At 39.6% G+C, this 14,733-nt stretch overlaps 1 protein-coding gene across 2 annotated transcripts in view; it reads left to right on the top strand.

Annotated features, from left to right (window-relative positions):
* The window catches only part of dusp7 (dual specificity phosphatase 7), a 22,455-nt gene extending 8,956 nt beyond the window's left edge, over positions 1-13,499 (top strand). For both annotated transcript variants that reach the window (XM_046875399.1, XM_046875398.1), the window contains exons 3-4: positions 1,902-2,330; positions 10,139-13,499. In XM_046875399.1, the coding sequence (XP_046731355.1) occupies positions 1,902-2,330; positions 10,139-10,449 (740 nt within the window). In that variant the 3' untranslated portion in view covers positions 10,450-13,499. The remainder of the gene's footprint in view (positions 1-1,901; positions 2,331-10,138) is intronic.
* Positions 13,500-14,733: the final 1,234 nt, after the last annotated feature.

The raw sequence follows: 14,733 nt of genomic DNA, 5'->3' as shown, positions 1-14,733 counted from the left end.
CACACACACACACAGTGGTGATCAGTGTTCACAGAAACAAGTAGAAAATATTCGTTTGTTTGTTGTGTGTAAAGTAGTATCTTGAGGAACTTGTTAGGAACTTGTGAGAGATGTATGAGTAACATATGAGGGATGTGTGAGGAACATGTGAGGAATGAGTGAAGGAAGTGTAGAGGAGGTAAAACACTATTACTGATGTGGAGATAGGAGATAGCTTCAGGGAAGAACTCTGACAGGTTCTGGCTCCAGTGATCGGAGATAGGAATCTGTTTGTACTTGAAGGCCTCGTTGTGCTCGAACACGTTGGGGAGATTTGGTGTCATGTTTAAGAGATACTTGTTGTATTTGCCGAGGACGTCCAGGCTGGTGGAGTCTTTAGCGCAGCTCAGATACAGGTAGGGGAGGATCTGCACCGAGAACAGCGGCTGGTTGTAACGGGCTTCTGTCCGACTCAGTGGTGCTGCTCCTATTCTCTGTCTGTGCCCTCAGAACTTTTAAACCCATTTAGACTCAGAGCTGAGACGTTCACTATAAAGTGGTTTGTTTGTTTGTTGTGTATAAAGTGGTTTGTTTGTTTGTTGTGTATAAAGCTGTGTGTTTGTTGTTGTGTATAAAGTGGTTTGTTTGTTTGTTGTGTATAAAGCTGTGTGTTTGTTTGTTGTGTATAAAGTGGTTTGTTTGTTTGTTGTGTATAAAGTGGTGTGTTTGTTTGTTGTGTATAAAGTGGTTTGTTTGTTTGTTGTGTATAAAGCTGTGTGTTTGTTTGTTGTGTATAAAGCAGTGTGTTTGTTGTGTATAAAGCGGTGTGTTTGTTGTGTATAAAGCTGTGTGTTTGTTGTGTATAAAGCTGTGTGTTTGTTTGTTGTGTATAAAGCTGTGTGTTTGTTGTGTATAAAGCTGTGTGTTTGTTTGTTGTGTATAAAGCTGTGTGTTTGTTTGTTGTGTATAAAGCAGTGTGTTTGTTTGTTGTATAAAGCGTGTGTTTGTTGTGTATAAAGCGGTGTGTTTGTTTGTTGTGTATAAAGCGGTGTGTTTGTTTGTTTGTTGTGTATAAAGCTGTGTTTGTTTGTTGTGTATAAAGCTGTGTGTTTGTTTGTTTGTTGTGTATAAAGCAGTGTGTTTGTTTGTTTGTTGTGTATAAAGTGGTTTGTTTGTTTATTGTGTATAAAGCGGTGTGTTTGTTTGTTGTGTATAAAGCGGTGTGTTTGTTTGTTGTGTATAAAGCTGTGTGTTTGTTTGTTGTTGTGTATAAAGCTGTGTGTTTGTTTGTTTGTTGTGTATAAAGCAGTGTGTTTGTTGTGTATAAAGCGGTGTGTTTGTTTGTTGTGTATAAAGTGGTTTGTTTGTTGTGTATAAAGTGGTGTGTTTGTTTGTTGTGTATAAAGTGGTTTGTTTGTTTGTTGTGTATAAAGTGGTGTGTTTGTTTGTTGTGTATAAAGTGGTGTGTTTGTTTGTTGTGTATAAAGTGGTGTGTTTGTTTGTTTGTTTGTTTGTTGTGTATAAAGTGGTGTGTTTGTTTGTTGTGTATAAAGTGGTGTGTTTGTTTGTTGTGTATAAAGTGGTGTTTGTTTGTTGTGTATAAAGTGGTGTGTTTGTTTGTTGTGTATAAAGTGTGTGTTTGTTTGTTGTGTATAAAGTGGTGTGTTTGTTTGTTGTGTATAAAGCGTGTGTGTGTTTGTTTGTTGTATATAAAGTGGTGTGTTTGTTTATTGTGTATAAAGCGGTGTGTTTGTTTGTTGTTTATAAAGCGGTGTGTTTGTTGTGTATAAAGCGTTGTGTTTGTTTGTTGTGTATTGTTTTGTATTAAGCAGTTTATGTATATAAAGCAGTTTGTTTGTTGTGTATGAACTGGTTGGTTTGTTTGTTTGTTGTGAATAAAGCAGATGTTTTGTTTGTTTCAGGAGGGTTTAATAAGTTCCACATGGAGTACCCGGGGCACTGCGAGACGAACCTGGACTCGTTGTGTCTGAGCAGTTCTCCTCCCGTCTCAGTTCTGGGTCTGAGCGGGTTAAAGATCAGCTCGGACGGCTCGGATGGAGAATCGGATCGGGAGCCGAGCAGCGCCACTGAGTCGGATGGTAGCCCGTTACCTAGCAACCAGCCGCCGTTCCCGGTGCAGATCCTTCCCTACCTGTATCTGGGCTGCGCTAAAGACTCCACCAACCTGGACATCCTCGGCAAATACAACATCAAGTATATCTTGAACGTGACACCAAATCTCCCCAACGTGTTCGAGCACAATGGGGACTTCAAGTACAAACAGATTCCCATCTCCGATCACTGGAGCCAGAACCTGTCACAGTTCTTCCCCGAAGCTATCTCCTTCATCGGTAATACTTTTTCCACCTTCTCTACACTTCTTGCTCACATTCCTCACACGTTCCTCACACCTCCCTCATCTGTCCCTCACACATCCCTCATAAGTTTCTCACACCTCCCTCATCTGTCTTTCATACATCTCTTACAAGTTCCTCACAAGTTCCTCACACACCCCTTGTACGTTCTTCTGAAACTTTGATTTGCTTTCACTCCGGAATCAGTGATTGAGGTTTACGGTAAAATGTGATTTTCTTGTGTGAAATTTATCAATGATCTGTGTTTTATAGCTACTTTATTACAATTTATTTATTCAGTTGTTTGTTTATTTGATCTAATAAGGGAACTGTTTTGCTGTGGAATATTTACATCGTCACTGAACAAGTTAATCATCACATCGTGTTCCTAAAAAAAAATTGTTTTATTTGTTATTATTTTTATTATTATTTTAATTGGTGTTAGATTTTTTATTTTACAGAAAAGCATTAATGTTTTGAGGTATATTTGTTATTGTAGGAGAAGTTGGACACTGAGGAAGGAGAAAAGGATTTGTAGCGATTGGTCAGGCAGAGGAACCGAGCTGGGAAGGATGTGCTGCAAGTTAGAGCAATAAAGGATGAAGATGGAAATGTGTTGACTAGTGAGGAGAGTGTGTTGAGAAGGTGGAGGGAGTATTTTGAGCAGCTGATGAATGAGGAAAATCAGAGAGAGAGAAGGTTGGATGGTGTGGAGATGTGAAGCAGGAAGTGGATAGGATTAGTAAGGAGGAAGTGAGAGCAGCGATTAAGAGGATGAAAAATGGAAAGTCGGTTGGACCAGATGACATACCTGTAGAACCATGGAGATGTTTAGGAGAGATGCAGTGGAGTTTTTAACCAGATTGTTTAACAGGATTGTGGAAGGTGAGAAGATGCCTGAGGAATGGAGATGGAGTGTGCTGGTACTGATCTTTAAGCATAAAGGAGATGTGCAGACCTGCAGTAACTACAGGGGAATAAAGTTGATCAGTCACACCATGAAGTTATGGGAAAGAGTAGTGGAAGCCAGGCTGAGAGAAGAGGTGACCATCTGTGAGCAGCCGTATGGTTTCATGCCGAGGAAGAGCACCACAGATGCATTATTTGCTTTGAGAATGTTGATGGAGAAGTATAGAGAAGGTCAGAAGGAGCTGCATTGTGTATTTGTGGATTTAGTGAAAGTGTATGACAGGGTGGAGAGAGGAGTTGTTGTATTTATGAGGAAGTCAGGTGTGTCAGAGAAGTATGTAAGGGTGGTGCAGGACATGTATGAGGACAGTGTGACAGCAGTGAAGTGTGCAGTAGGAACAACAGACTGGTTTACAGTGGAGGTTGGACTGCATCAAGGATCGGCTCTGAGCCCTTTCCTGTTTGCAGTGGTGATGGACAGGTTGAAGGACAAGGTCAGACAGGAGTTTCTGTGGACTATGATATTGGGATTTGTGGTGAGAGTAGGGAGCAGGTGGAGAAGATCCTGGAGAGGTGGAGGTACATGCTGGAGAGAAGGGAATGAAAGTCAGTAGGAGTAAGACAGAGTACATGTGTGTGAATGAGAGGGGGCAGTGGAGGGTGCGGTTGTAGGGAGAAGAGGTGGAGAAGGTGGAGGAGTTCAGGTACCTGGGGTCAACAGTGCAAAGTAATGAAGAGTGTGTTAGAGAAGTGAAGAAAAGAGTGCAGGCAGGGTGGAGTGGGAGGAGAAGAGTGATAGCAGGAGTGATTTGTGATAGAAGAGTATCTGTGAGAGTGAAAGGGAAAGTTTATAGGACTGTGGTGAGACCTGAGATGTTGTATGGATTAGAGACAGTGGCATTGAATAAAAGACAGGAGGTGGAGCTGGAGATAGCATACCTGTAGAACCATGGAGATGTTTAGGAGAGGTGCAGTGGAGTTTTTAACCAGATTGTTTAACAGGATTGTGGAAGGTGAGAAGATGCCTGAGGAATGGAGATGGAGTGTGCTGGTACTGATCTTTAAGCATAAAGGAGATGTGCAGACCTGCAGTAACTACAGGGGAATAAAGTTGATCAGTCACACCATGAAGTTCTGGGAAAGAGTAGTGGAAGCCAGGCTGAGAGAAGAGGTGACCATCTGTGAGCAGCAGTATGGTTTCATGCCGAGGAAGAGCACCACAGACGCATTATTTGCTTTGAGAATGTTGATGGAGAAGTATAGAGAAGATCAGAAGGAGCTGCATTGTGTACAGGGAGTGCAGAATTATTAGGCAAGTTGTATTTTTGAGGATTAATTTTATTTGAGGATTTAATTTGAACAACAACCATGTTCTCAATGAACACAAAAAACTCATTAATATCAAAGCTGAATATTTTTGGAAGTAGTTTTAGTTTTAGCTATTTTAGGGGGATATCTGTGTGTGCAGGTGACTATTACTGTGCATAATTATTAGGCAACTTAACAAAAAACAAATTCATACCCATTTCAATTATTTATTTTTACCAGTGAAACCAATATAACATCTCAACATTCACAAATATACATTTCTGACATTCAAAAACCAAACAAAAACAAATCAGTGACCAATATAGCCACCTTTCTTTGCAAGGACACTCAAAAGCCTGCCATCCATGGATTCTGTCAGTGTTTTGATCTGTTCACCATCAACATTGCGTGCAGCAGCAACCACAGCCTCCCAGACACTGTTCAGAGAGGTGTACTGTTTTCCCTCCTTGTAAATCGCACATTTGATGATGGACCACAGGTTCTCAATGGGGTTCAGATCAGGTGAACAAGGAGGCCATATCATTAGATTTTCTTCTTTTATACCCTTTCTTGCCAGCCACGCTGTGGAGTACTTGGGCGTGTGTGATGGAGCATTGTCCTGCATGAAAATCATGTTTTCTTGAAGGATGCAGACTTCTTCCTGTACCACTGCTTGAAGAAGGTGTCTTCCAGAAACTGGCAGTAGGACTGGGAGTTCAGCTTGACTCCATCCTCAACCCGAAAAGGCCCCACAAGCTCATCTTTGATGATACCAGCCCAAACCAGTACTCCACCTCCACCTTGCTGGCGCCTGAGTCGGACTGGAGCTCTCTGCCCTTTACCAATCCAGCCACGGGCCCATCCATCTGGCCCATCAAGACTCACTCTCATTTCATCAGTCCATAAAACCTTAGAAAATCAGTCTTGAGATATTTCTTGGCCCAGTCTTGACGTTTCAGCTTGTGTGTCTTGTTCAGTGGTGGTCGACTTTCTGCCTTTCTTACCTTGGCCATGTCTCTGAGTATTGCACACCTTGTGCTTTTGGGCACCCAGTGATGTTGCAGCTCTGAAATATGGCCAAACTGGTGGCAAGTGGCATCTTGGCAGCTGCACGCTTGACTTTTCTCAGTTCACGGGCAGTTATTTTGCGCCTTGGTTTTTCCACACGCTTCTTGTGACCCTGTCGACTATTTTGAATGAAACGCTTGATTGTTCGATGATCACGCTCAGAAGCTTGGCTATTTTAAGACTGCTGCATCCTCTGCAATATATCTCACTATTTTTGACTTTTCTGAGCCTGTCAAGTCCTTCTTTTGACCCATTTTGCCAAAGGAAAGGAAGTTGCCTAATAATTATGCACACCTGATATAGGGTGTTGATGTCATTAGACCACACCCCTTCTCATTACAGAGATGCACATCACCTAATATGCTTAATTGGTAGTAGGCTTTCCAGCCTATACAGCTTGGAGTAAGACAACATGCATAACGAGGATGATGTGGTCAAAATACTCATTTGCCTAATAATTCTGCACTCCCTGTATTTGTGGATTTAGTGAAAGTGTATGACAGGGTGGAGAGAGGAGTTGTGGTATTTATGAGGAAGTCAGGTGTGTCAGAGAAGTATGTGAGGGTGGTGCAGGACATGTATGAGGACAGTGTGACAGCAGTGAAGTGTGCAGTAGGAACAACAGACTGGTTTACAGTGGAGGTTGGACTGCATCAAGGATCGGCTCTGAGCCCTTTCCTGTTTGCAGTGGTGATGGACAGGTTGAAGGACAAGGTCAGACAGGAGTTTCTGTGGACTATGATATTGGGATTTGTGGTGAGAGTAGGGAGCAGGTGGAGAAGATCCTGGAGAGGTGGAGGTACATGCTGGAGAGAAGGGAATGAAAGTCAGTAGGAGTAAGACAGAGTACATGTGTGTGAATGAGAGGGGGCAGTGGAGGGTGCGGTTGTAGGGAGAAGAGGTGGAGAAGGTGGAGGAGTTCAGGTACCTGGGGTCAACAGTGTAAAGTAATGAAGAGTGTGTTAGAGAAGTGAAGAAAAGAGTGCAGGCAGGGTGGAGTGGGAGGAGAAGAGTGATAGCAGGAGTGATTTGTGATAGAAGAGTATCTGTGAGAGTGAAAGGGAAAGTTTATAGGACTGTGGTGAGACCTGAGATGTTGTATGGATTAGAGACAGTGGCATTGAGTAAAAGACAGGAGGTGGAGCTGGAGATAGCAGAACTGAAGATGTTGAGATGTTCGTTGGGAGTGACGACGATGGACAGGATTAGAAATGAGTTTATTAGAGAGACAGCGCATGTAGGACGTTTTGGAGACAAGGTGAGGGAGGTGAGATTGAGATGGTTTGGACATGTGCAGAGGAGGGACATGGGGTATATCAGTAGGAGAATGCTGAGGATGGAGACACCAGGAAGGAGGAAAAGAGGAAGAACAAGGAGGAGGTTTATGGATGTGGTGAGGGAAGACATGCAGGTAGTTGGGTTGAAGGAGGCAGATGTAGAGGACAGGGGGGTGTGGAGACATGATCCACTGTGGCGCCTCCTAATGTATTTTAGTTTTTTTTTTCAATTCCTCCATTAAAGTTTTTTTATGTATTTTTTTTATTTGGAAAGTTCCAGATTTATTTTATAGTTTAGAATAAAATATTATTTTCAATTAGATATTTTCATTAGAATTCTTTTATTATTTTTTAATGCAGGAATAATGGTGATATTTAATGTTTCTGTATATCGTGTTCCTGAAGGTGGATTTTTGAGTCTAATCAGAAAGTTTTTTGTTTTTGTTTGATTTCTTAGTTGGTTTGAAAAAGCATAGACGACAATGCTGTGCCTGCACTTTTTTTGTACTTGTTTATCAGGAGACACTTGACTGGTTTCCAAAATTCATCCACTCAGAGACACACTCCCAGTCACACACACACACACACACACACACACACACACACACACACACACACACACACACACACACACACACACACACACACCACACACACACACACACACACACACACACACACACACACACACACACACACACACACACTCCCAGTCACACACACACACACACACACACACACACACCACACACACACACACACACACACACACACTCCCAGTCACACACACACACACACACACACACACACTCCCATCTTTCTCTCTTCATATTAACACACTCTTGATTGGTTAGAGTTTCACTGGGGCGGAACTGTTGGTTAGATTGTGTGTGTGTGTTTGTGTGTGTGTGTGTGTGTGTGTGTGTGTGTGCGTGGGGGGGGGTAATCTTATTGGTTAGAGCATGTGGGGGCTTTTCTGATTGTTTCGAGTGTGGGGGTGTTCTAATTGGTTAGAGTGTGGGGTGGGGTGTGATCTGATTAGTTAGAGTTTGGAGGGGTGATCTGATTGGTTAGAGTTTGGGGTGTGATCTGATTGGTTAGAGTTTTGGGGTGTGATCTGATTGGTTAGGTGTGGGGTGCGTGTGATCTGATTTGTTAGAGTGTGGGGTGTGATCTGATTGGTTAGAGTTTGGGGGCATGTGATTTGATTGGTAAGATTGTGGGGTGTGATCTAATTGGTTAGTGTTTGGGGGTGTGATCTGATTGGTTAGAGTTTGGAGGCGTGTGATCTGATTGGTTAGAGTTTGGGGTGTGATCTGATTGGTTAGAGTTTGGAGGCGTGTGATCTGATTGGTTAGAGTTTGGGGTGTGTGATCTGATTGGTTAGAGTGTGGGGTGTGATCTGATTAGTTAGAGTGTGGGGTGTGTGATCTGATTAGTTAGAGTGTGGGGTGTGATCTGATTGGTTAGAGTGTGGGGTGTGATCTGATTGGTTAAAGTGTGGGGTGTGTAATCTGATTGGTTAGAGTGTGGGGAGTGATCTGATTGGTTAGAGTGTGGGGTGTGTGATCTGATTGGTTAGAGTGTGGGGTGTGATCTGATTGGTTAGAGTTTGGGGTGTGATCTGATTAGTTTTAGTGTGGTGGGGTGATCTGATTGGTTTGAGTGTGGGGTGTGATCTAATTAGTTAGAGTTTGGGGTGTGATCTGATTGGTTTGAGTGTGGGGTGTGATCTGATTGGTTAGAGTTTGGGGTGTGATCTGATTAGTTAGAGTGTGGGGTGTGATCTGATTGGTTAGAATGTGGGGTGTGATCTGATTGGTTTGAGTGTGGTGGGGTGATCTGATTGGTTAGAGTGTGGGGAGTGATCTGATTGGTTAGAGTTTGGGGGCGTGTGATCTGATTGGTTAGAGTGTGGCGGTGTGATCTGATTGGTTAGAGTTTAAGGGGGCGTGTAATCTGATTGGTTAGAGTGTGGGGGTGTGATCTAATTGGTTAGAGTTTGGGGTGTGTGATCTGATTGGTTAGGGTGTGGGGGTGTGATCTAATTGGTTAGAGTTTGGGGGGGCGTGTGATCTGATTGGTTAGAGTGTCTCTCTAATTCGTAATTCTGATTATGCTCTGATTCATGAGTGATTTTGAAATTAATCTAAATAAATCAGATTTGTGAGATTAAATGATCTTTTTGTCCCACAATGCACTGCAGCAGATTATTGTCTGAAGGTGCAGGATACTCATAATGTAATGCAGTGTGCAGTTCACAGAAAGTGGTGAACCAGGTCAGCAGTTCAGACAGGAAATAACTGTGAGACTGATATTTTACTTTACATGAGGTTTAGAGCTGTAAATGTCGCTGGTGTCACAGGTCAGTCTGAAACGTAAACAAAAACAGGAAGTGAGGGCATGGAATCATATCATACAAATACCGAGAGGAACCACACGCTAACATGCCAAAACACCCCACTTCACACGACACACTTTCAGTTTTATTTTTACTGAGACAAAACACACACATTCTCACCACACACACCGTGGCCACTGTAGATTTCTGAAATAGATTCCTAAGCTCTGTGTGTGTGTGTGTGTGTGTGTGTGTGTGTGTGTGTGTGTGTGTGTGTGTGTCCTGAGTTCAGTTCACTTTAGTTGGTTCTAGTTTCTCTCTATCGTTACTGTGTAAAGTGCTGATCTGACTTGTGTATGAACACTAAACTATTCAAGTAGTAAAATATATATATAATTAGGTGTTAATGTAACAATATATCACAATTTTACATATAATTTTTTTTAAGCTTTAACACATTTAATAATGTAATACAAATAAAAAGGTTTTATATGAGTATCTTCTTTAAGACATAGATATAAATCAGTCTGTTTATTTCCTCTGACTGTTTCTCTAACAGCAGTACAGTGAATTTGAACAATCAATTAATTAATTAATAATGTAATTAATTTAAAGAATACATTATAATAAGTTATGTGGTTTATTTATGTGATTTGAATGCCAGTTTCCTTGTTACTAATTTCTGTGTAATTATGAAACTCACACTTTTTTTGTTCCTGTTGAAATGTGTTTGAGGTTTTAGAGTGATTCCAGGTTATCTTTTGTTTATTGGTGTATTTCTTGTTTGATCATCAATTGAAATTTTATTGGTGTGGGTTTTTTTTTTTTAATCATCACATATGTGGAGTTAAAAAGCCTCCAGTAATTCGCCCATGTTGTTTTTGTTTTAATTTTTGTTCCAGAGGAAGCTCGATCTAAGAAGTGCGGTATCCTGGTGCACTGCCTGGCAGGGATCAGTCGCTCGGTCACGGTGACGGTGGCATATCTGATGCAGAAACTTAACATGAGTCTGAACGACGCTTACGATTTTGTTAAGCGCAAAAAATCCAACATCTCGCCCAACTTTAATTTCATGGGGCAGCTGCTTGACTTCGAGCGGACGCTGGGATTAAACAGCCCGACTTGTGACAACCGATCACCCAAGGACCAGCTGTTCTTCACCACACCCACCAATCACAACGTTTTCCAGCTTGATACACTCGAGTCCACGTGAAAATACGCCATAATTAATGTTTTTGCCTCCAGAGGGAAAGTTTATAAACGCAGTTTCGGGCAGTGTTGAATGGTTGAAAATGCCCGGAAAACTGATTGTGAAAGCAGAACCACAGAGACACAGTTTCAGCCACCAGGGCAGCTTCTCTTGCCTTTTAGAAACGGACTGTTCTCTTTTTTAATTTTTTTTAAATAAAGAGGAAACAAGAGACCAAATGAAACCAGACAAAAATTTATCAAGTTTTTACAACAACACACTTCTTGTCCTGATGGGTGCCAATCTGGAATTAATTCTTTTTTATTTTTTCTTCAGAAAGAACACACAACCTAATATAGATATTTAAAAAAAATATGCATTGAAAATGCCATATATCTGAACCAACAGCTTCTAGAAATTCCTGGTTATACCTGACCAACAATAATGTTTGTGGGAATTTTCTTTTTTTGTTTTTTGTAATTGTTTATTTTAACCTAAAGCTCTTTGCACAGGGAAGCATTTTACTTTTTTGGCACTTGAAACTGGTACACGAATAAAAAGAGACATTTTGAGGTCGTTAAAGTCGTTAACAAACTTCCGCACTTCCTTCCTAAAATTTTTTTTATTTCTTTATTGACTCATGCTCAGGCCTCAGCTCTTGATAATATAACAGTATCGCGACCTGGCATGGTTGATTGTGTGTCTGCTCGGCTCAAGATGGTGGTTGCTAGTAAACGAGTGTTTAGGATTGTTTTTTTTGACTACTCTTGTCGTTGCTGCATTTAGCAGGACGGCAGGAAGTGTGTGGCGGGAGCGTTTCTACAGGAAGAAACATTCGATCGGACTGGAAAGGGACATGTAGGAGATTGCAGGATTGCTTTAACCCGCCTTATATAACCTTTTTTTTTTTTATTCTTTCCTATTCTGACTGTTCAGTACTTATTTGTATCTCACTTTAGAAATCGTTATAAACTTATTAAAATGTAAGTGTTTATTTTTAAAGGAATCAATACGTAGTAATAATGACAGCTAATGGTCTCTAACGGGTCAGTCCAGGTTGTATATTTGTTACTTCTGCAATATTATCCAAATCAATTTTGCAGTATTTTATATAGTTGAGAAAAAAAATGCCTCGGGTTTTTAATTACTCTTTTTTGTACATGAGTATTTCAAAATTTCACACTAAAACCTACTGCAAGTTTCTCTGTCCTGCAATGGAACTGAGTGAACTTTACATCCATGAGTTGAACTTGGCATGTGTTGATGATCGTTTACGAGATACATCACAATGTATATATTTATTCACAACAATTATATATTTTTAATCTCAGATTCACCAAAATTGCAGCCTCGTTCAGACTGCTGTCTTTTCTGAAAAAGGGAGTCCAATAATTCTGTTGAGAGTTTAAAAACCCCAAACAGTGAAGAAGACTGTCGAGAAATATAAATAAGTTAACATCAAATAGCAACGCTATTGAGTCCTATATTAAGTTATTTGTATTTGTTGTGAATGAAGTGTAAAATTAACTCAAAACATTACCAACCCTGCTAATATATTATTTACCACATTAGCCTGTTATGAGTTATCGTTCTGCTTGCAGTGAAATATGTTGTTTCATTGTAATATTGTAATACAATTCAAAAGTATCAACACATGACAAGAAGTCGTCACAAAACACAAACTCATCACACTTTCTTTTGTATATGACTGCATCTGATTCTGTCTATAAACTCAACAAGATCTCAATATTGTGCTTGATATTGATATTCCTGTGGCCTTTTTTGATGTATTTGAATATATCTAATATATCTAAATATAAATCTATAAATCTATATTTTATGCAGATATGCAACCGTCTCCTCCTGAATAATTAATGAGGACGACCATTTCTCAAGCTTGAAACGACTTTTTATCTGTTAGGAAGTTAGTAGCCAATAACCATCAGGAAACAAAATGAGGTTTGAGATTTGAGGCGGGCTGAAGCGAGGGATTACTAGTTTTTATTTATTTTCAAAAACTGGTATTAGCACAAACTCCATTTAGTTTCAAATAAAAACATTGCCTTTTCCCAGTATTAAATAAAGCTTTAAATACAATGTAGCATTGTGTGTAAACATCCTAACACAGTAAAAATTACTTTAACACACATACTACTCAGCAAAGACACCACGCTTTGTTCATTTATCTAATGCGTTAGCCTCTTTACTGTCCTGCTAATAAATTTATTTGACAAATTAGCATATAATTAACATGCTAACATGCAAACTAGTACTGTATATACATAAAATGATTTAGCCTGTTTAATGCTACACATTGATTAACATTACAGTAAACATGCTAACACACTGAATAGTATTGTGTAAATTGTACAATATTGTACATAATGTTTAATGTGTTTATGTGATGGTGTTTCTGGTTTAGATGCGAACGCCAAAACTAGCACTAAAATGTTTCACAATGAGTAAATCACAAATTGGGTTATATTTATCTTTAAAATGTGAGAATAGCACAGTTTTAGTGTAGAGCCCTAACCCTCGCCTCTCGCCTCAAGTCCTACAGCGTTGTGTTAATGGAACGTTGTGTTTATTGTTGAATGGTTGATTTTGAGCTGCTTCTTCCTGGAGGAATGTTTGTGTCTCTGTAACAGTAAATCTTTCTCATCTGTATTTTTTTTTCTTTTGCGTCACAGGAGCTTCAAGTTCTGTATAAAAATTAATTGTAGCTACAAAACTAAAAGGAGAATGATAAAGAAAGGATGAGATGAATGAGTAAATGACACGGTGTGTAACTTACCTCACTGAGGACTTTTTCAGGGATTTTTTGACAATGCGTGTTCTTGGTGTTACAGCTTCACCTGATAATGATTCGCTGTTTTATACTTGCTGTACACATTTTTTTTAAAGATGCAATCTATATCCTGTATAAAGTGGGCTTGTTAATGTGGATTTTTTCGTTTCTTTTTTGTTCTGATTTATGAAGGATATGAAATTGTCCGTTTGCGTTGTACAGTTGTATGGAAACCAACACGAGACGTTTATACGGCAAATAAATATTGAATTATTTTTTTGGTTAACTTTGTCCAATGTCTGTTTCTGATCTTTGATCGTAATATTGTTTAAACTGCTAACTAGTTCTCTATATATGTGTATATATATTTTTAAATACTTCACATTGTTCATTACAGTAAAATGCTAACACACTGATTATATATTATACATAATATTTGTGTGTGTGTGTGTGTGTGTGTGTGTATATATATATATATATATATATATATATATATATATATATATATATATATATATATATATATATATACACACATATATATATAAGTGAGAATTAAGTGAGAAGTTTGATGGTTATTGAGAAGTAGCTCTGCTTGTGAACTCGTAACACTGAGTTCCTGTGTGTCCTCCTCCTCCTCGTCCTCCTGCTCGGGTTTCCTGAGGCTTTGTGGTTGTGTTTGAGATACAGATGGTTTTTGAAGCGTGTGATCGCACCACATCCGACTACACACTCGAATCTGTTTCCTTTTTTTCTCGCCCACGTTTGTGCTTTCTTGTGGAGAAACTTGCTGAACACTGAACACACATAAACACAAACACAAACACACTCGATCCACACAAACTCACTTCACTGAACACACACACACAGATGGGTTTATAAATTCACACTAAACATCCCACAGTTTATTTACATTTATTTTAATCTTGTTAATGTGTCTGATAATTTTACAATAAATAACATGATTAAAAAGATGTGAAAATAAAAGCAGAGCGAGAAAATGAGAGGTAAATATTTAATGGATAAGAAACTGGATGTATGAATTTGTACCACCATCACCATTACATCTACACAAACACACCATCTCCATCATCACTATTATCACCATCACAATCTCACACCATCATCACCATCACATCATAATTATCATCATCATCACCATCATCATCACCACCATCACCGTCATCATGACCATCATAATTATCATCATCATCACCATCATCATCACCACCATCACCGTCATCATCACCATCATAATTATCATTATCATCACCATCATCATCACCACATTTACACACATATTGTGTTTGTGAATTGTTGTGTGTGTGTGTGTGTGTGTGTGTGTGTGTGTGTGTGTGTGTGCTTTAACTCCATCTTGAATCTATTCTCTTTTGGTAAGGTTGGATTCTGAATTTTGTATATCTACTCACCTCAGTTGATTATGGAGTGTATTTCTGTGCGTATTAGTTGTCAGGTGATTAATGAAGGGCAGTTTCAGTTTTATCTGAGGGGTAAATTGT

The sequence above is a fragment of the Silurus meridionalis genome, chromosome 19 (genome assembly GCF_014805685.1).
Source record: "Silurus meridionalis isolate SWU-2019-XX chromosome 19, ASM1480568v1, whole genome shotgun sequence".
Classification (NCBI taxonomy): Eukaryota; Metazoa; Chordata; class Actinopteri; order Siluriformes; family Siluridae; genus Silurus; species Silurus meridionalis.
This window is presented reverse-complemented; position numbering and strand designations above follow the sequence as displayed.